This window comes from Castor canadensis, chromosome 6 (genome assembly GCF_047511655.1).
Source record: "Castor canadensis chromosome 6, mCasCan1.hap1v2, whole genome shotgun sequence".
Classification (NCBI taxonomy): Eukaryota; Metazoa; Chordata; class Mammalia; order Rodentia; family Castoridae; genus Castor; species Castor canadensis.
This window is the reverse complement of record NC_133391.1, coordinates 36,655,410-36,677,447: the sequence shown is the minus strand read 5'-3', so window position 1 is coordinate 36,677,447 and position 22,038 is coordinate 36,655,410. Positions and strand designations below refer to the sequence as shown.

Genomic DNA, 22,038 nt, shown 5'->3' with positions numbered 1-22,038 from the left:
TCACTGAGCCACACCCCCAGCTATTGCTATTTTATATTTGAGGAACTAGAGTTAGGTGATGAGCCCAAGGTCTTACCATTAATGAGTTGCAGAGCTGGAACTTAAGCCTGACTTCTAACTCCAGGCCATGCTCTGGGTAACTAGCGGAAAGACGTGCACAAATGCCATGCTTTATCCGTTTCTTCAGATCTTACCACTCCTTAAATCAGTTTGCATTTTATAATCCATGGCATGCCGTAGTTTAATTGGCAGATTTTTCTTTCTTTCTTCTTTTTTTTTTTTTGGTAGGACTGGAGTTTGAACTTAGGTCTTTACACTTGTTAGGCAGACACTCTACTACTTGAGTCATGAGTCCAGCCCTTTGACAGATTTTTAAAAAATCCTTGTTGGTATATAAAATAATGGAGCATCTTCAACTGATGAAAATCTTAAATTCATTAGAATGCACTAAGATAGTAGGTAAAAGTCTGGGAGTGTAGCTTAGTGGTAGAGTGCTTGCCTAGCATGTGGGAGGCCCTGGGTTCCATCCCTAGTGTGAATGGAATGGGGACAGAAAGTGACAAGGGACATAGAGGAGACCTGAGAGATCAGTGAAGGCATTGCACAGGCCCCCAGTCCCTTACCTGCAACTCTGAACTCCAAAAGGCTCTGAGAACTAAGTGTTCTTCAAGTTTGACATCAAAACTTACTTGGCAGCAAAACCTGACTTGAACTGATGTTAAGTAATTTATAGCCTTCATTCTACTTACTGCAAAGATCAATATGTTTAGCTGAAGAAAGATTGAAATTTGGTAAAGGAAATGTCCCAGTCTCTGGCAGGGAGGTGGAGAAAAAGGGGTTACTTAATTTTGAGTTCTCAGACAGCATTGTTTTTGTAAAAGTCTGCCTCTCAAACCACATCTGGCGCCAAGGGTCAAGGCTGAACTGGGGCCTGATTGGTGGATAGAACTTAGATGTTTGTCTATGTATAAGTCATGATCCAACCATTAAAGTTGCCTTGAAGGCAAGGATGAGCCTCTGCTTTTGACAATTAATTCGTGATTCATACATGGGAGAGGGTTGGGCTTTCTGAGTTTGGCTTTACCTCCTTAGTATCAACTCTCTCCTTTTCCTACAAATCACCTGACTTCCCCGAACTCTGAAACACACCCTTTGGCTGAAAAAGAGTGTTAGGCAATTGGTGAAATTCCCTATTTCTCCTTTCTCTCCCTGGAGCTCTGGAAAGAGGAATCTCTGGCCTGGGAGAAAGATGCAGTTCTGGTTTCAAAAGCAGAGGGAGCTCCAAGACCAAGGCTGAGTTAGCCTTTTCCTGTGTCATGGTCTCCCAGCCCCTCTTTGTTTTGATAAGGGAATTTCCGACATGCACACTTGGGTAAGGAATCTTAGGAACAGAACCAGGACAGAGAGGTCGGCCGGAGGTTCCTGCAGAGGAAGCGGGTCCTGGGAGCCAGCAGGGTCGCCACACATGACCACTGGCAGGAGAAGGGACTGACCCACTTGTTCCCATCAGCTGCTGAAGGTAAAAACTTCAAAAATGAAGAGCAGAGATTTCATGGAAAAAAGAAAGGCAGAGAACTTTATGGAGGAAGGTTTGGGGCAAAGATGGAGGGCTGGAAAGATTAGTATTAAGAAAAGGCACAACATAGACAAACTATTTTTCATAGACTCACCCCATCCATAGCCGTGTCACTCCACCACATACCGTTGTCAGGATTAAAAGCAATTTTGGAAATCCCTCCTAGAGAGGCAGAGGCAAGGAGATGGAAAGTTCTAGGGCAGCTGGGGCAAAGTTAGTGAGGCCCTACCTCAAAAATAAAATAAAAACAAAAGCCTGGGGGCATAGCTCAAGTGGTAAGTTGCTGGTCTAGGAAGTGTGAGGCCCTGTGTCCAATCCCCAATACCACAAAAAAAGAAAGAAAAATAAAGAGCGATTTTGGCAAGACTTTTCTAGAAACTGTGGGAAGATAACTTGCCTTTGATTATTTACTTTTTAAAAAAGTTTTTTGGCCGTATTGGGGTTTGAAATCAGGGCCTTAAGCCTGCTAGGCAGTTGGTCTACTACCTGAGCCCTAGCCCTAGCCATTCTTGTTTTTTAAATAAAGAACAAAATAAATAGACCAACCCTGGAAGATTAATGTAGGAAATTTGTTTTCCACCACTTTTCCTTTTATTTCTTGTCATTCAGCTGCTTTTCTCCTTCCTGGTGCAGTCCTGTCTCAATGGGGGCTCTTTTGCCTCTCAGACCACTTCCTCTAGGGTCCCTGCCCTCCTCTATGGGAATAAAGAAGCTTGTTCCTCCACCTGAGGCTATTGGGGCATCAACAGAAGCTTCTGCAAGAGCAAGCGCAGTAAAGAGGGTGGCTTGAGTGATAAGGGGTCTCTGTAAAAGAGAAGGGAACTGTCCTCTCTGGATTGTCAGGGCAGGTGGACTCCTGAATACCCAGGTGGAAATGAGGATATTGTTCTGTGAGGGTAGGAGAGAGGCTAATGATGGGGGTTTCAGGGGTGGAGGAGGGAGAACAGAATTAAAAACTGGACAAACTACTTATGCCTTTGGAGAAAGATTGGAAGACAGTCCAGAGAAGCAATGCAAGAAAGTTAAGATTTAGTTCCAGTTTAGAAAATTAGTTAAAGTTGACCAGGGAGGGCATGAGAGGGCAGGTGTCAAATGGTGATGATTGAACCTATGTGTTATTCTTACATTGAACCCCAGGTGACTCCTCACCAAAGCAGGTGCCTGTGTTTGTCAGACAAAGACTGCCAGACCTGCCACCCCTTTAGCTCCAAAGTCCAGAGGTGCAGAGAGGCAGGACAAGAGACATGGACAAATCTCCAGAGATGTGGTAAGTAATCAGGGATCTCCAGGGATATGTGGGAGAATGGACTACATTCCTTTCATCTCCTCAAGAAAGGGGCTCAGATCCAAAGCTTGGGTTTTGGTTTGGGCTAGGCATTTTAAAAATCCCAATCTAAGAGTCGCTCTTTCCCTTTGCATTTCTTTCTCCCTGTGACAAATGCCGGATTTCTGCAAGAGGCCATTGGTACCTGGGTTCCCCATCTCACTGTGCCATTTTTTTTTCCAGGTGCATTGTCCTGTTTTCTGTTTTAGCATGGGTTTATGCCAAGCCTACCATGTATGGGGAGATCCTATCCCCTAACTATCCCCAGGCATACTCCAATGAGATAGAGAAATCTTGGGACATAGAAGTTCCAGAAGGTTTCGGGATTCACCTCTACTTTACCCATTTGGACATAGAGCTGTCAGAGAAGTGCACGTATGACTCAGTGCAGGTACATTATAAACACATGAAGAAGAGAGACCGAAGGGTAGGGCTGGGTGGAAGAATGTACTGTATGCCAAACAGTGGGCTGGAGTAAAAAAGTCCCATGGGGCTAAATGGTCTACATTCTGTCCCCTTTTCTCTCACCTCCAAGCCAAAATATTATCTTTTCCTGGTGTCTTTTCGACTTTTCTTTTAGATACTGTCAGGAGACACTGAGGAAGGGAGACTCTGTGGACAGAGGACCCCCAAGAGTCCCAACTCCCCAATTGTGGAAGAGTTCCAAGTCCCATACAATAAGCTTCAGGTGATCTTTAAGTCAGACTTCTCCAACGAAGAGCGTTTTACCGGCTTTGCTGCGTATTATGTTGCCGTAGGTAAGACTCACCCTTATGTATGATTTACTGCTAAAAGGTTAGAAGTAGGAAAAATATTGTACAATGTATTAAATGAGGATTCTGAGTTTTTTTGAGACAGGGCTTCACTGTGTAGCCCAGACTGGCCTTGCACTTCTGATTCTCCTGCCTATGCCTCCTAAGTGCTTGGATCACAGGTGTGCGCAACCACACCCAGCTGTGCTTACATCTTTTATAAAGTATTGGCTTGGCCTGAGTCCTTCTATGAATTGCCTTTGTGAAATTCAAACACATAATCATATCTTAGCAATTATAATAATGATAGTGATAATAATAGATAATAAGTAGCAGTTTATTTAGAACCACTATGATTGGATACTGTATTAGAAATTGTACCTATATTAGCATAATCTTCATCTCAACCCTTTAAGGTAGATGGCATTATCTCCATATAAAGATAATTCTTGCCAAGAATTGTAGAAGGAATATGGTATTCAAACCCCTTCAATATACGGCCTTCAAGCCTTCCAATTCTGCATGCTTCTCTATCTTTCTCAGGGCTAAAGTGAAGTTGGAACATCTCATAAAGTCAAACTCTTGTTTAGATTTTGTAGAAGGACCAACATCATATAAAGTGATGCATGTACTAATTTCTCTTCCCTCTGGGAGACATCACTATCATCTTTAGCCTGCAGTATTGTCTCTGACATCAAAATGCTTTGTATGTAAGAAAAGTCATGTGTCTCTGGCATAGAGAGTTCCCTTACAGCTGTGCAGTGGCAGGGCACAACTCTGGAATCATGGTTTGGGAAAGTAACATGGAATAATACCACTCTGAAACGTGGTTCCTTGAGAATCTCTAGCAACAAGCCTTCCCTACTTTTTCTTACATTTATAGCTTTGGAGTTGACCTCATCCCTCCTCCTAGGTCTTCGTCGTTGACCTCAATCTTTCTCTTCTCTTTGTAGATGTAAATGAGTGCACAGATTTTGCAGATGTCCCTTGCAGCCACTTCTGCAATAACTTCATTGGTGGTTATTTCTGCTCCTGTCCCCCAGAGTACTTCCTCTATGATGATATGAGGAATTGCGGAGGTGAGCTTAGTATCAACAGGGGTGCATGTTGCCTGGCACTTGGAGTGAACTCAGGCTTTGTCCACCATTCTGGTTTAGTATAAGTTCATGTTCCATTTGGCAGCTATTCATAAACTGAAGGGAAGCCACAGGAAGGAAAGAAGATAAGGTGTGTTAGTCAGCTTTCTGTTGCTGTGACAAAATACATGAGATAAACAACTTAAAAGAAGAAAATGTTTATTTTGGTTCATGGTTTCAGAAGTTTGATTTCATGGTTGCAGTTGGCACCATTGTTTTTGGTGCTGTGGAAAGGCAGAAAATCATGATGGGGAGCATGTGGTAGGGCAAAGTTGCTCACCAGGAAAGAGAGAGAGAGAGGAAGAGAGGGAGAGAGAGAGAGAAAGAGAGAGAGAGAGAGACAGGAAGAGAGAGGAAGAGAGAGAGAGAGAGGAAGAGAGGAAGAGAGAGAGAGAGGAAGAGAGGAAGAGAGAGAGAGAGGAAGAGAGGAAGAGAGAGAGAGAGGAAGAGAGGAAGAGAGAGAGAGAGGAAGAGAGGAAGAGAGAGAGAGAGGAAGAGAGGAAGAGAGAGAGAGAGAAAGAGAGAGAAAGAGAGAGAGAACGAAAGAGAGAGAAAGAGAAAGGGGTGAGGTCCTAATATTCTTGTCAAGGACACCCCCCCAATAACCTATCTTCCTTCCATTATCCCCACCTCCTAAAGGATCCACCACCTCCCAATAGCCCCACAGGCCTTGGACCAAGCCTTTAACGTATAGGACTTTGGGAGACATTTAAGATTCAAACTGTCGCAAAAGGCTCCAAGGTAAAGTTAGTTAATTGGAGAACAGAGATACAAGCCTGTGAAGAGACTGCCTGAGGTTATTCATAGTCATCAAAGGCTCCAACATAGGCAAAATAATGGAAACTTAATAAGCATTGGCTAACTCTCCTGAGAAGTATGTGGGATCCAGTCAGAGAAGAGATCCAAGGTTAGCTGGAATGGAGCACGACAAGCTTATGACAGAAGGAGTCATAGATTAGGGCAGGAACTTCTTTGGTTGACTTTGTATTTGAGTCCTTCTTTCTCTTTTTCTCCCTTAGTCAATTGCAGTGGGGATGTATTCACTGCACTGATTGGGGAGATTGCAAGTCCCAATTACCCCAACTCATACCCAGAGAACTCAAGGTGTGAATACCAGATTCTGTTGGAGAAGGGTTTCCAAGTGGTGGTGACTCTGCGGAGAGAAGACTTTGATGTGGAGCCAGCCGACTCGAAGGGGAACTGCCATGACAGTTTAGTTGTGCGTGGCGGATGATTAATTCTTGTCCCATCCTAACTCACTTGGAGAGATTTCTTTTCTTTTTATGTTGAATTTACTTAGGTATTATTTTTTGTTACACTGGAGTTTGAACTCAGGGCTTCATGCTTATAAGAGAAATGTTATTAACCTAAGATTTTTTTCTTGGGGACTGGGATTTAAACTCAGGGCTTCGTGCTCATAATAATGTGTTCTACCACTTGAACCACACCCTTTTCCTCTGGTTATTTTGCAGATGATCTTTTGAACTATTTGCCTGGAGTGGCCTCAAACAGCAATCCTCCCAATCTTAGCTGAGAGATTAGGTTTTTTTTTTTTTGTGATACTAGGATTTGAACTCAGGGCCTATACCTTGAGTCACTCCACCAGCCCTTTTTTGTGATGGGTTTTTTAGTGATAGGGCGTCATGAACTATTTGCCCGGGCTGGCTTCGAACCGTGATTCTCCTGAGTAGCTAATCTGGGAAGAGAGATTTGTTCTTGAAGACAAAATTCCTTCTGCCCCTGGTTTCATTTTTTCTCCTTAATTTTAATTGAATTAACTAGTTATTTTGTGGTACTGGGGGCTGAACTCAAGGTCTCATGCTTGCTAAGCAAGTACTCTACCACTTTAGCCACACCCCAATTCTCCTTATTTTATATTACATTTATTATCTCCCTTACTTTTTTTCATGTGTTTTTTGGCCATTTGAATTTCTTCTTTTGAGAAAGTTCTTTTTAGTTCACTTGCCCATTTCTTTATTGGTTCATTAATTTTGGGAGAGTTTAGTTTTTTGAGTTCCTTTTATATTCTGGTTACCAGTCCTTTGTCTGATGTTAGCTGGCAAATATTTTCTCCCACTCTGTGGATGGTCTCTTCAATTTGGAGACCATTTCTTTTGTTGAGCAGAAGCTTTTTAGTTTTATGAAGTCCCATTTATCTATGCTATCTCTTAGTTGCTGAGCTGCTGGGATTCTCCCCTACTTTTATATCCTCTGTTTAACTTCTTTCCTTTAGTTCTTCCTGTCTTCTGAGTTAATCATTTTGTTTCCTTTCAGTTTGTCACAAAAAATCAGCAATTTGGTCCTTACTGTGGTAATGGATTCCCTGGGCCACTAACTATTGAAACCAAGAGTAATGCTCTTGATATCATCTTTCAAACTGACCTAACAGGGGAAAACAAAGGCTGGAAGCTTCGTTACCATGGAGACCGTGAGTAACCTAGAAATATTTGGTTGGTGATACTAAAATCCTTGGACAATGTAGACTTAAAGCAGGTAGACTTGTTTGATTAGCATCCTGAGATACTTTGCTTCTTTAGGAAGATCTATCCTGTCAGTAGTTTCTAGAAATGCCTCAACTAGTTGAGATCTAGTAATCCTTCAATTAGACCTGAGAATGCAGGGAACTTAGTGGTGCCATATTATTTTAGACATCTGCCATATTGGAACGTTAAGCATTGGAATTGAGGACAACTGAGAGAATTTAGGAAGTGTGAAAATGATGTAAATAGAATAGAGTTTCCAACTCTTTAGTAAAAATTTATTTCTGTCCTTTTCAAGCTATTCCTTGTCCTAAAGAAGTCACTGCCAATTCTGTTTGGGAGCCTGAAAAGGCCAAATATGTGTTCAAAGATGTGGTGAAGATAACCTGTGTGGATGGTTTCGAAGTTGTAGAGGTAAAGAATTGTTTGTGCCTCTTCCTAATTGCTGGCTCCAGATCAGGATGAGCATACTGAAACTGTGTGACAGTTTGCCTAATGTCCCTGTTTGATCAAGACATTAATGCATTTTCCATAGACAGATGACTCAAGGTCTTCAACCCTTCATTGTGAGTCACAGATCTCCTTGGCCAGCTTGGTATTCTTCCTCTGCCTTTGATCTTCCTGGGGAAGGGGAGCTGACAGCTGGGGCAAAGTTGTCTTTCAGTCCCAACTCCTGGGGATTTTTGGTCATTCTGCTAAGATGTTCCAGTCTTTTTTGGTGAGGACTCCTCATTGATTCAAGGCCAGAGATCAATTCCATTGTGTTTTTTTTTTTGTTTTTATGGGACTTGGGTTTGAACTCAGGGCTTCATGCTTACAAAAGCAGATGCTTTACCACTTGAACCACACAACTCCAGCCCTTTTTGCTCTGGTTATTTTGGAGATGGGGGTCTCCTGAACTATTTCCCCAGGCTAGCCTCAAACCATAATCCTCTTGATTTCAGCCTCCTAAGTAGCTAGGATTATAGGCATGAGCCACTGGCACCCAGCCCTTTGATTTTCCATGTTTCTGTGTGAATTCATGATGATGTCTATTATTCTCCAGGGAAGAGTTGGCTCAACATTTTTCTATTCTACCTGTCAAAGCAATGGAAAATGGAGTAATTCCAAGCTGAAATGTCAACGTATGTGTCTCTTCAGTGTGGAACTCTATTTTTCTCCTAAAGGGAGCTGAAAAATTGGCATATTAAAATCAAATGCATGGTATCCTCTGAGGCTTGTGAGAGGGTGGGTTGGGCTTTTGAAGGGAAGTCAATTATGGAGGATTATTTAGCCCCAGCCCTGATCTGCTCCCAGCCATTTAGACTAGTAGGTTTTTCTAAAAGAAGAGTCTGTGGGATTGGTAATTAATAGCTCCAAGTGGGTACATTCCTGGGTTCTACAAGAGCCTAAGCCAATGACTGGGAACCAGGTTCCTCCTTGTGTCTTCAATAGGCCTTCTGATTTGGAAGGTTTCAGTGGGCTAGAGAGTGGGATGGGGCCAGTTGGAGAAGATGGCCACACAGAGGCTGATGTGGGGAGGTTCATGCTGGGTGTGCTTATGGATATGGGGTGAGGAAGGCGTGATGATGGAACTTGCCGCATAACTTACTGGGAGGAAGCGGCTGTCATGACCATCATTCTCTTCCCTTCCTCTTGTAGCTGTGGACTGTGGTGCTCCTGAGTCCATTCTTCATGGTAAAGTTGAAGGTCCAGAAGATACTTTATTTGGTTCTGTCATTCACTACAGTTGTGAGGAGCCGTATTACTACATGGAACATGAAGGAGGTGGTAGGTTTCTTCTACTGGAGAAAAAGAGAAAGTGTATGAATGGTTGGAGGGTGGATGACACAATTTTTCTGAGTAGGAGAGAGTTTTCAGAGGCCTGGGGGAGAGAGAACGGACACCATCCTTTTGGCTTAGTCCAAGTTTTCACATGGGGCAGGGTACATTCTCAAGGATCATATGTGGGGAATCATAGAGGTCACTAGCTCAGCTTTGCAGCTGCAGCAGGAATTCCCCTACAACCTCCATTTCGTGTGTTTCTCCAACTTTGGGCAAATTATTTCATGAAAACCCCACAGGAGCAATGCTTCCAACTATGCATAACTAAACATACTGTCATGACTGTCTTCCTTCTTCCTCCCTCCCTGCATCCCTCCTTCTGTCCTTCCTTCCTTTCTTTTTTCTTTAGTACTGGGGTTTGATCTCAAGACCTCAGGCTTGCTAGGCAGTCCCCCTACCACTTGAGCCACACCCTTATTCCTTTTTTGATTTAGTTATTATTATTATTATTATTATTATTTTTGTGGTACTGGGGTTTGAACTCAGGGCTTCATGCTTGCTAGGCAGGTGCTCTACCACTTGAGCCACTCCTGATTTAGTTATTTTTTGAATGGAGTCTCACATTTATGCCCAGGTTTATCTGGACCATGATACTCCTATTTATGTTTCCTGCCTAGCTGGGAATGAATGGCATGTTCCACCATACACAGCTTTTGTTTGTTGAGATGGGAGTCTGGAAAATGTTTTGCCTTCACTGACCTCGAATTGTGATCCTATTGACCACCACCTTCCAAGTAGCTAGTATTACAGGCACGAATCACTGTGCTTGGCCATGACTGGTTTTCTTGATGTAGAAATGCATGGTGAAACTAAATATGTCCTACTACATTGCTTTTCATTATTATATTATATATATCATATCATATTGTATTGTATGTTACATATCATTTTCCCACTTGAAGGACTTTCCCAGTTTGTACCACACCTGTCTTCCTATTGCTCTGGACACTGCTCTTTCTCTTTCTTTGGATAGAGGCCTGAGGGATTATTTGGCAAATGTTCTTGAGATTCTTCCCCAGCTGATTTAATCTGACCTCCTACTCAAATCCCAGAGGAGCTGAGGTTCTTCATGAAAGAGGAAGTGTGATCTGTGTTCCTTGCACTATTTCAGGAAAGTATCACTGTGCTGTTAACGGGAGCTGGATGAATGAGGTTCTGGGCACAGAGCTGCCGAAGTGTCTTCCAGGTAATCGGGGCTGAGGTGTGAGTGGAAACCATAGCCACTTGTGCAGGGAGTTGGGAGTCACCTCTGACAGGAGCTGTAACCCTCTCAGGAAAGGACTTAGTCCTGGCCTTCTAGAGTTCAGTGCAGTGAGGTGGTGGTAACACTGGGCTATGAGGATTCCCTTAACCACCCAGAGCGAAGTAGAAAAGTCAGGCAGTGACAGTTGGTGTCAGTCAGGGCCTGTGGGGTCTGGTGAAATAGATGGGGTAAGCTAATGCACAGTTGCTAGAAACAGGGCCTAACAGCAGAGAGGAGGAATCAATGCTCAGATAGAAACTTCATTAAATAGTGTAGTTAACAATATTAGAAGTCTATCTGGGGGCTGGGGGAGTGGCTCAGGTGTTAGAACACCTTCTTAGCAAGTGTGAGGCCCTGAGTTCAAACCCAAGTACCACCAAAAAAAAATGTATATGGTAACAAGATGTAGAGGAATGAAAGATACAACGGGCCGCAGGAAAATCAGAGTTGAGTAGAAAAAGGCCCTGGGACAAAACTATCATCATCATCCTGGTAATTATAACAGTGCTATTGAGAGCTAGGGAGCTAATTTATCTCATCTATATCCTTGTGACAATCTGTGAGGTAGGTATTACTGGTTCTATTTTACACAGTGAACTGAGTGCCAGTTTACAGAGTTAATAAGTGGCAGAGTTTGAACTCAGAGCTGCCTGAGTCCAAAGCCCTTTATGTTAAACTCAAAGTCCATTCAGACTGTCTAGCAAGGGAATTAGGTAAGCCAACTTCCTCTGAAATTCAATACTGGGAAAGGCAAAGTGATCAGACCTGGAACCAGTAAGAAGTCAAGATCAAAGAAGGCAGCAGCCTGCATATCTGTAATCCCAGCTACTCAGGAGGCATAGATGGGAGGATCGTGATCTGAGGCCAGCCCTGGGCAGCCTCAGAAAGTAACCTAAAGCAAAAAGAACTGGAGGCATGGCTCAAGTGGTAGAGCACTTTGCCTAGCAAGAATAAGGCCTTGAGTTCAAATACTGGTACCTCTGAGAGAGAGAGCGAGAGAGAGAGCGCACTCTCTTTCCCTTGTAGGCTGACCCCTGGGTTACTGGGAAGGACTCAGTTACAACTGGGGCCTGGAACTTCAGTACAGAAGTTGCTAGATGAGGGTTTCATCCTGCATCAGAAGGTGGAAAGCTTGCTTCCCCTATAATCTGTGTGGGGAAAGGCTTGCCTAACACTCACTGGCTCCATGTTGGATCTCTGGCCTCACGTGCTGAGTCTCAGAGGAACCATGAGTCAAGCTGTGGATAGTGTAACACACTAGCTCATCTGGACTTGATAATTCACACACTGCCTCTGTTTAGCAAATCTCTCCTACAATTCTACTTGTGGCATTGGCAAAGGGAATTTTTTTTTTTTTTTGGTGGAACTGGAGTTTGAACTCAGGACTTCATGCTTGCAAAGCAGGTGCTCTATCACTTGAGCCACAGCTCTAGTCTGAGATGTTTAGGTAAGGCTATGATAAGACAGACATGGAAATGGTTGACCAAATAGGTTGACTGTATCATACTGGAGAACCCTGCCAACCAATGGGTATAAGCATTGGAGTGACTGAAAGACTTTCAGAACACCATCATTTCCTGTTCTCTCTCCTTGTTCTTTTTCCTTCCTAGTCTGCGGAGTCCCCAGTAAGCCCTTTACAATACAACAGAGGATATTTGGAGGTTACCCTGCAGAGATTGAAAATTTCCCCTGGCAAGTCTTCTTTAAGAACCCATGGGCTGGTGGGGCTCTCATTGATGAGCATTGGGTGCTGACAGCTGCCCATGTCGTGGAAGGAATCTCTGATCCCACTATGTATGTTGGGTCCACTTCTGTGAAAACCTCAGATCTGAGAAATGTCCAGATGCTCACCAGTGAACGTGTGATTATTCATCCGGGTTGGAAACCAACGGACGACCCAAACACACGAAGGAATTTTGACAATGACATTGCACTGGTGCAGCTGAAAGACCCAGTGAAAATGGGACCAACTATCTCCCCCATTTGTCTGCCAGGTGCCTCCTCAGAATACAACCCCACAGCGGGAGTCCTGGGACTCATCTCAGGCTGGGGCCGAACAGAGACAAGAGATCGTGTTATCAGACTCAGAGGGGCAAAGTTGCCCATAACTACTTTAGATATGTGCCAAGAGGTGAAAGTAGAGAAATCCAGAGTGCAGTCAGATGCCTATGTTTTCACTGACAACATGATCTGTGCTGGAGAAATGGGTGTTGACACCTGTCAGGGGGACAGCGGGGGGGCTTTTGCTATCCAGGACCCCAATGAAAAGGACCCCAAATTTTATGTAGCCGGCCTGGTGTCCTGGGGGAAACAGTGTGGGACTTATGGGATCTACACAAAGGTAAAGAACTACATTGACTGGATAAGGAAAACCATGCAAGAAAACCCCGTCTCCAGTAAGGTCTAATCCAGGCATACACCACCCACCTCTCCAAGGACAGGACCAATCCATTGTCTTCAACTCTTCAAGATATTCCCATTATTTCACCATGATTGAGAAAACACTTGGGAATATGATTAACATAGGACTTCACCGTCAAGATACCTGGCTGGAGGTAGAGTTTGATCATAGAATTGTATTGGCTATTCAGTTGTGAATACTTGTCAGAGGGAACAACTTGGAAGAGGCACTCTCTTATCTTCACTATTCTACAGGAATACCTTAATATTTTTGTTTCCCCTTTACTGTTTGAAATTCCATTTGCTTGATCATTCATTATCTACTTACAATAAAGCATCTTTATAGACCAATTCTGACCAACTTTCCTTATTCTACATCAAAGCTTCAGAACCACAGAAGGGAGTGGAATGGAAGGGCTGTTGTATTTTGGAATTCAGGCAACTAGCAACTCATGTTTAACTGTCATGAAAACATGGAGTTCAGTTTTTCTCCTCTTCCAAAGAGAATTTTGTGAACAGTTAGAATTTCTGTTTAAGATCTTTAAGTATGAATTACTTCAATATGTCACCTGAAAATTAATTTTATTTTAATACTCATTTGTATAGTACAGTATTATGACTTAATAAAAAAGAAAAACCAAAGAAATTCAGCATACTTTGGACTGCTTTCTTGGTAGTTTTGGTCAATTTGTCAGTCAGGTAGCAAATTGAACTTGGTATTGAACTCTATCCAAGATGTTATAGCTGAAATTTCAGCAGTGATGAATCCAGAGACTTTCCCTGCTATTCTTTAGGGAAGAAAAATGAAAACAAAACAAAACAAAACAAAAAACTCCTCTCCAAAGAATGATTCCTAATGAAAAATGACCAAGAAATAGACACTTAGGTTTTTTTTGTTTTGTTTTGTTTTTGTGGTGCTGAGAATGGGACCCAGGGTCTTACACATGCTAGGAAAGTGCTCTACCACTGAGCTACATCCCCAGCGTTTTTAAAACTCAGGACAGGAGAGTTGTCTTAGGGTGATGGTTGTTCTAACAGGATGTTTTATGAAAACAGTATTGAGAATGAGTTCAGGGAATTAAAAAAAAAAGTTCAGGGTAGCTTTGGCTGTTTAATGTTACATGTGGCTTTCAGGAGAGCAGTTTTTTGCCAATAGGGGTGTGTTTGGGACTTATCAAAAAAGGACTCTGACCTTCCATAGACCAAAAGAACTAAATTGAGCAGTGGACTTTTGACTGGAGAGTAAACACATGATAAGGCAACTAGAAGAACTCCAATGGAAGTTAGAGTTAGAGTTCTTCCAGGGAGCCTCTGGAAGAATGGTGTCAGATCAGTCAAGTAGCATAAAACCACTGCCTAATGCTGCTTGTGACATACAGCCACCTTGTACTTCCACCCACCGCCTGTCATTGCAGTGGTATTGACAGTGTGCTCTGGACTAGAGTTTTGAGTGGGCAAAAGAGTAGAGAGATATTAAGATTGAGAAATATGATCTGTTATAGAGACTTTCCTTCTTTTTATACTGGGGTGGGTAACAGCAAGAAACAGACCAGGAATCTGAAAGTTAACCAAAAGGAAGTTCATCCCTTCCAGAGGGATCTTCAGTCTGTTTGGGTGCTGCCCTTGTGATGGGCTGTAGTGTGGGTGGAAGAACTCCCTCTTTGTGCTGCCACATACCATATGACAGATTGGGATTTTGCATGGGCAACTGTACTGCAAGATCATTTCCTGGGTGAATGGCAGGAAAAGGATCTAAATGAGTCACTATCAGGCTTCAGCACTGGGAAGAGGCTGTCACCCGGCCTAGCAGGCTAGAAAGTCATTAACTGTGACTTATAGGGTATTAATCATATAGCCTTATAAATCACTTGGGAACAATGTGTGTCTGTTTCACCTGAAACTCAGCAAAACACTTTTTTAAAATTTAGATTTTATATTTTGTGGTACTGGGGATTGAATCCAGGGCCTTGTACATGCTAGGCAAGCACTGTACCACTGAACTCCATCCTCAGCCTAAAACAAAGAAAACCATATTTTTTTGCAGTGCTGGTGATTGAACCCAAGGCCCTACCACTGAACTATATCTCTAGACCTTGTTTTTTTGAGACATGATTTCACTGTGAAACTGAGGCTGGCCTCGAGCTCATGATCCTCCTACCTCTGCCTCCCAACTGCTGGGACTGCAGGCATGTACCACCATGACTGGCTTAATAAAACAAAACAAAACAACTTTTTAAAGAGCTAGGTGCAATGCCCACATCTTTAATTGTAGCACTTGTTAGGAGGAGGCAGGAGAATCTCAAGTTTGAGACCAGCCTGGGCTATATAGCAAGACTGTCTCAAAACAAAACAAAACAAAAACAAAAACCTATTAAAGCAGGTGAACTGTCAGTTTTCCTTGTCCAGGAGAAAACAGACCAATGGATCAGTGTTACTCAACTTTCTATTACTATATCAAAATTCCTGAGATAACTACCTTAAAAAGTGGAAAGGTTTATTTTGCCTCATAGCTTCAGAGGTTCCAGTTCATGATCGGTTGCCCTTGTTATTTTGGACCTGTGGTGAGGTAGCACTTCATAGCAAGGAGTGGGTGATAGACCAGCTGCTTACCTCATGGAGCCTGGGAAACAAACAGAGAAAGAGCAGGAGTTAGGGTCCCAAAATTTCCCTCAACGGCACACCCCTAATTACCTAACTTCTCCCTATCTCTTAAAGGTTCCACCATCTCCCTCTACTGCCATGGACTGGTGATCAAGCTTTTAGCATTTGATCTTTGGGGGACATTTAAGATCCAAACTATAGTAGTCTGCAACTCATGCCGGGGAGCAAAGACAGTGCCCAGTGGTCCAAAGGACTTGATGAAAAGGAACTTGGTTGAAGTCACACTGGTTCAGAAGTGGCCGGGAAAGATTCTGGGACTCTCAAGGTGACTTTACTGAGATTCTGAAAAATCTATGAAAATGAGACTTCCTATTTCCTCCATATATGTTGTATTTTTAAATTTAAAAATATGAGAAATCTTCAATCTTAATCAAATCCACAAACACTGCCATTACTTATTAATTTTTGGTGGGACTGGGGTTTGAACTCAGAGCTTTATGCTTGCAAAGTAGGTACCCTATCACTTGAGCCACACCTCTTGTCCATTTTTGCTCTGGTTATTTTGGAAATGGGGGGTCTTACAAACTATTTGCCTGGGCTGGCCTTGAAACTTGATCCTCCTGATGTCAACCTCCCAAGTAGCTAGGATTATAGGTGTGAGCCACTGGCACCTGGTCTTTTCATTTTTTAAAATGATGATTTTATAGCTCTTCCCCCTTTTCTAGGTGGTACTGGGGTTTGATCTCAGGGCCTGGTGATTGCTAGACTATTTGAACCACTTTGCCAGCCCTTTTTGCTTTAGTCATTTTTGGTTATGGTCGCACGTTTTTGCCTGGGGTGGCCTCTGGTCACAATCTTCCTAAACCTCCCATGTAGCTGGGATTACAGATACCCTCCACATCCATTGTTGAGATGGAGTCTGGCTAACTTTTTCACCTGGGCTGGCTTTGAAACTCAATCCTTCTTATCTCTGATTTCCTCTTCCTGAGTAGCTGAGTAGCCACCACACCTGACCCTCCCTTTTCTTTTGAAAGACACATTCACAGAAACTTGCAAAGATCCTGCAGAGGTATGGTGTACCTTTCCCTTCATGGTTACATCTTATGTAACTACAGTGCCATAGCAAAACCAGGACTCATATATTGGTATGATTGAGTGACACTACTGTGTCATTTTTTTCACATCAGAGCTTCTTGTAACCTCCACTGCAGTCATATACAGAAGTAGTACACCACCACAAAGATCTTCCTCCTGCTATCTCTTTATAGCCACACCCTTTCACTTTTAATTTTCTCTTAGGAATATAAAAAGATATTTTGCATAGTTGGAGATCAAACCCAGGGCCTTGTGCATGCTAGGCAAGAGCTCTATCACAGAGTTATACTCCCAGACCATAAAAAAGATACTTTTGAAAGGTCCGGTATCTCTCAGAAGGGCTGAATGGATCAAGGGAAGTGGATTTTGTGCATATTCACCCTATAGTTTGGTTCTGGAATGTTCCTCAAAGACCCATGTGTTAAAGACTTGGTCCTCAGTTTGATGCTGTTGGAAGGTGGTGGAACCTTTAAGAGGTGGGGCTTAGTGGGAGGTTTTAGGTCATTGGGGGCCAGCCTTTGAAGGGGACTCTGGGATGTTGATCTCTTCTTCTCTCTCTTTTGCTTCCTGGCTGCCATGAGGTGAGCAGCTTTGCTCCACCATGTGCTCCCTGCCACAGGCCCAAAAGTTATAGGGCTAGCTGATCATGTACTGAAAACCATGAAACCATAAGACATAATCTTTTCCTCTTTTGTCTCGGGTATCTTGTTACGATATTGGAAAGCTGGCTGTCACCCCCACTCTCAAGGAAGAGGGAGGCTAGATATAAGGTGGGGGACCAGATAAAGTTGTGGCAAACAGTAGATGCTATAGTTTGTATCTGAAGTGTCCCCACAAAGAGCTCATGTGTTGGGGGTTTGTTCCCTGGATGGTGCTATTTTGGAAGGTTCCATAAACTTTGGAAAGTGGGTCACTAGAGGCAGGACCTTCAGGATATCTTGTCCCTGGTCCCTTCCTGTCTCTCTCTGCTTCCTGTCCACCATGAGTTGTAGAAGCTCTCACTGCTGTCATGTTTGGTCCCACTCTATGATGCATGGGGCCAGGTAACCATGGCCTGAACCTCCTGAAATCATGCATAAAAATAAATCTTTCCTCCTTTTAGTTGTTCTTTCAGGTATTATTTTGGTCTAATGATGCAAAAGTAACTAACATAATGAAGGAACTCCCAAGGGAGGGAACACCAATCTTAAGGGCAAGTCCCTAGTGGGCTTTGCTTCCTGATAGTGCAGTTTCTGTTTTGCAAACTCTCCCTCCTTCTGCAAGGGAGTACAAAAGACCTAGGAGAGCAGCAACTGCCAGTAAGGAGCTTGTTCTAGTTTTAACCACTGGATTCTGTCTGACCTCCAAACAGGTTGTTTGTACTCTGTAAATTCCCTTATATTTAATGTGGAAGCAAATTATTTTTCCTGTCTTCATTGCCTGGGACTTCTTGTGAAATATTTTTGGTATAATATACTCAAAAATTAAAATGCTTTTTGATCTGTTGTAGACAGAAAATAGGAAGAATCTAGGGTTTCCAACAGAGGAAAGAAAGGGTGGTTAGAGTAAAAGCTTTCAGAAGCTGGAATAAAAGCAGAAAAAAAGGGACTGAGTACATAGGGGAAGGAAAACTCAGGACAAATGGAAAAGAGGGATCCTGAGACCCTGGAGCCCAGTACTCTGTGGCCTGAGTGGGACTGGAAGACCCAAAAGGGAGAATTTGGTTTTCTCATGGAACCAAACATGGGGAAGGGCTGAGCCCAAATGGCTTAACAGAGGTCCTCTGAGAGTGATTTTGGAACACACGAAGCACCTTGGTTGGACCTGGGTGAACTCTGCCTGCTCTGAGGTCTCTACTTGTGACACAATGTAATGCAGGATTCCCCTCCCCCCATCATTAACTGTATTTGTCACTTCACTGGGTTGCCATATAACAGCTTGAATGACATCTGCTCCTTGTTTTGTTGTTTGAACTCAGGGGCTCATGCTTGCTAGGCAGGCACTCAACAACTTGAGCCACTCCATCAGTCCCTATTTTTTTGGTGAAGGGTATTTTAAGATAGGTCTTGTGAATGCGACTTAGGTTACTCCAGAGGCACCTGCACACCCATGTTTATTGCAGCAGTATTCACAATAGCCAAGTTATGGAAACAGCCAAGATGCCCCACCACTGACGAATGGATTAAGAAAATGTGGTATTTACACACAATGGAATTTTACTCAGCCATGAAGAAGAATGAAATCTTATCATTTGCAGGTAAATGGATGGAACTGGAGAACACCATTCTGAGTGAGGTTAGCCAGGCTCATAAGACCAAAAATCGTATGTTCTCCCTCATATGCAGACTTTAGATCTAGGGCAAATGCAGCAATGTGGTTGGACTTGGGTCACACGCTAAGGGGAGAGCACATATGGGAGGAATGGGGATATGTAGGAAACCCAAAACTTGAAAGTGTTTGATGTCCCCACTGCAGAGGAACTAATACAGTAACCTTAAAGTGACAGAGGTCAATAGGGGACAGTGACTGTGAAGTAGTGAAGAGGTCAAGTAGAGATGGATCAATTCGCGTTGTAATACACTTGTAAATGGAAGCAATGCTAGCAATCTCTCTGTATAGCTATCCTTATCTCACCTAGCAAAAATGCTTTGTCTTTCTTATTATTGCTTATGTCTTCTCTTCAACAAAATTGGAGAAAAGGGCAGAACATGTTCTGCCTGGAAGTGAGGGGGGTAGGGGGGAAATAGAAGGGGGTGGGGGGCAGGGGGGAGAAATGGCCCAAACAATGTATGCACATATAAATAAATGAATAAAGAGAAAAAAAAGATAGGGTCTTGTGAACTATTTGCCTGGAGCTTCCTTCAAACTCTGATCCTTCTGATCTCTGCCTTCTGAGTGGCTAGGATTATAGGTGTGAGCCACCAGCTCCAGCTTCCTTCCCCTCCTCCCTCCCTCCTTCCCTTCCTGCTTTCTTGCTGTACTGGGGTTTGAACGCAGGACCTCATGTTTACTAAGCAGGTACTCTACCACTTGAGCCACAATCCCAGATCCCTAATTCATTCTCAATCCCACTCTCCTAGCTGATTGTTCCATTCCTTCTTTCTCCTCAAACCCCAAACCTCAGCTGATGACCTTATTTTCTTCTTCGCTAAGACAATGAAGAACAGAAGACACTTCTACACACTTTGACCACTCATCCACTGCCAGTCAGCATCAGTTCCTTAATCTTTGCTTGCCTGCAAGTGAGCATGGCTAATTTACCCACAATTCCACCTCTCCCCTGCCCCCATCACCACCTCTCCCCAGCCCCCATTCCACCTCTCCCCAGCCCCCATCACCACCTCTCCCCAGCCCCCATTCCATCTCTCTGTTGTGGAATTCTAAACAGCATACAAACATGTCACTTTTCCTGTAATTTTTTTTTTATTTTGAAGGTAGGGTCTCCCTATGTAACCCAGGCTGGCCTTGAACTGTTGATCCTTCTGCCTCAGCCTCCTGAGTGCTGGGATTACAGGTGTGCATCCCTACACACCCTGCTCTTGTATTCTATTTTCTGTGAACTGTTTATCCATAGAACATTGGGTGTCCATATTTCCTACTTCAGTGCACTTGAAGAAAAACATACATGATTTGGGGGAACAGAAGTGGGGACTCAAGGGTCAGGAGAGTCATATGACTCTCCTGAAGATACTTTTGACTACTAAAATAAGGGTGAAGGGGGCTGGCTCAAGTGTTAGAGCACCTGCCTAGAAAGTGTGAGGCCCTGAGTTCAAACCTCAATGCAGTGAAAAAAAAGAAGCCTCAGAATCTTAAATTTACCCAGGAACCTTTGAAATAATATTGCTTAATGTTTTTATTTGTTTTGTTTTTCCCATCCCATCTGCTCTACTTCATGTCTCTACTCCTGTCTCCAGTCAATCCTGGACATGCTTCACTTCTGAAAACACTTCTGTACACTGTTAAAAACTGCAGTGAACATCTGCTCCTCAAATGGGTTACACCACACTTGTGCATGTTGTCATGTAGATTATGAGACAGTTTTCTTTGGTCATTTCCTGACGTCCACAATCCTGAAATCCAAAATGCTCTGAATGCCGAACATATTCTTACTAAGTTTTGGCACCAAAACTTAGTTAGTGACAAAATCTGACCTGAACTCAGTTACTGAAGAGTTTTTATCTAATTTACTGAGAATATTTAAATGGTTTTTTAAAGAATTACTCATTTGTTTTTCTTATAGGGTGTTGCCCTAGGTCCTGCAGGGGGTGTTACATAACAGCGTATTTATTACATTTCTGAAACCTATAAATTCTGCATATTGAAAAGCACTTCGTAACTTTATCCCAAACTAGCAAAACTGCTATATTATTATCTCTTATCTTTTCTCTTCAACAAAATCAGAGAAGAGGGCAGAACAGGTTCTGCCTGGAAGCAGGAGGTTGGGTGGGGTGGGGGGTGGTTGTTGGCGGGGAGGTGGCACAAACAATGTATCCACATGTAAGTAAATGCAAAAATGATAAAGTAAAAGGAGAGAAAAAAAGAAAAAGTAAAGAAAAGCACAAAAGAAAAATGATTGTAGACCTGCCTTTGGACTTACAAACCTGTCATTTCTCAGGAATGTTTTTAACTCTGAATGGGTCTTTGCATGTTGGAGGATCATGTAAAGTTATTCAAACCGGTTTCCAACAGTCATTTGTGCAATAGGATTACAAAAACTTGTCATTCCAAGTTTGGGGGAGTCTTCTCTGATCTTTATATGTATCTTGGCGAATACAGTTATATAAAAATATTGTTCGTAAGCTGGGCATGGTGGTGCATACCTGTAGTTCTAGCTACACTGGAGGTGGGGCAGGAAGCTCTCCTAAGTCCATGAGTTTGAGACCAGCCTGACATAGTGGGAACTTGTCTTACAAAAACATATATTGTTAGTGATTCAAGTTGGAGACAAAAATTTCATACTTTTCCTCCCTTAAGAATAGAGATTGAGCGGGCATGGTGCTAACTACCTATAATCCCAGCACTCAGAAGCCTGAGGCAGGAGGATTACAAGTTCCAGGCCAGCCTGGGCTACATAGGAAGAGCCTGTTACAAACCAAACCAAACCAAACCAAACCAAGCAAACCAAACAAAAGATTCTTTAGAGATTGAAAGTGAGCAATTTAAAAAGCTGTTATGTTTACAGCTATGTATGTGAGAAAATTGGGACTTTATTTATATTGTACATTTAAAACAAAATGCAGGGCTTGTGGGGGGATAGCTCAAGTGGTAGAGAGGTTGCTTAGCAAGTGCAAGGTGCCGGGTTAAACTTCTAGTACTGCAAAACAACCCCAACCCCAAAACAACAATAAAAAATAAATAAAAACAACTCCCCCAAACCAAAATGCAGAACGATATGGTTATCTTTAACCCTAATTGTAAATAACATATTTACATATGTGCATAAGCGTAACTGTTCTCATTGACTTCCTAAGTAAATAAATTAAATATGACCCTTACTAAATGTTTTATATTAATTAAATACCACTTTTGATTCATTTTACACACTGGAACATCTCATAAACCTTTATTTGGAAAGGGTTTTATTTAGTCACCCAATGGTACAACAACAGAAAAGGAAGATGATAGAGA

The 22,038-nt window shown here is 42.8% G+C and overlaps 1 protein-coding gene across 1 annotated transcript; it reads left to right on the top strand.

The window, feature by feature from the left end:
- Positions 1-1,223: 1,223 nt before the first annotated feature.
- C1s (complement C1s) lies at positions 1,224-13,086 on the top strand. The gene is made up of 12 exons (XM_020158223.2): positions 1,224-1,519; positions 2,714-2,843; positions 3,084-3,291; positions 3,481-3,658; positions 4,606-4,731; positions 5,808-6,007; positions 7,063-7,216; positions 7,567-7,682; positions 8,314-8,392; positions 8,910-9,038; positions 10,204-10,278; positions 11,946-13,086. The coding sequence occupies exons 2-12, from the start codon at positions 2,821-2,823 to the stop codon at positions 12,740-12,742; spliced, it is 2,085 nt and encodes a 694-aa protein (XP_020013812.1). The 5' UTR covers positions 1,224-1,519; positions 2,714-2,820; the 3' UTR covers positions 12,743-13,086.
- Positions 13,087-22,038: the final 8,952 nt, after the last annotated feature.

What these genes read in the sequence shown, in the direction of transcription:
- C1s (XM_020158223.2), top strand. Translation starts at nt 2,821, where the DNA reads ATGGACAAATCTCCAGAGATGTG. An exon ending in CATGGAACATGAAGGAGGTG is followed by an intron (nt 9,039 to 10,203) that starts GTAGGTTTCTTC and finishes GCACTATTTCAG; the next exon opens with GAAAGTATCACTGTGCTGTT. An exon ending in GCTGCCGAAGTGTCTTCCAG is followed by an intron (nt 10,279 to 11,945) that starts GTAATCGGGGCT and finishes TTTCCTTCCTAG; the next exon opens with TCTGCGGAGTCCCCAGTAAG.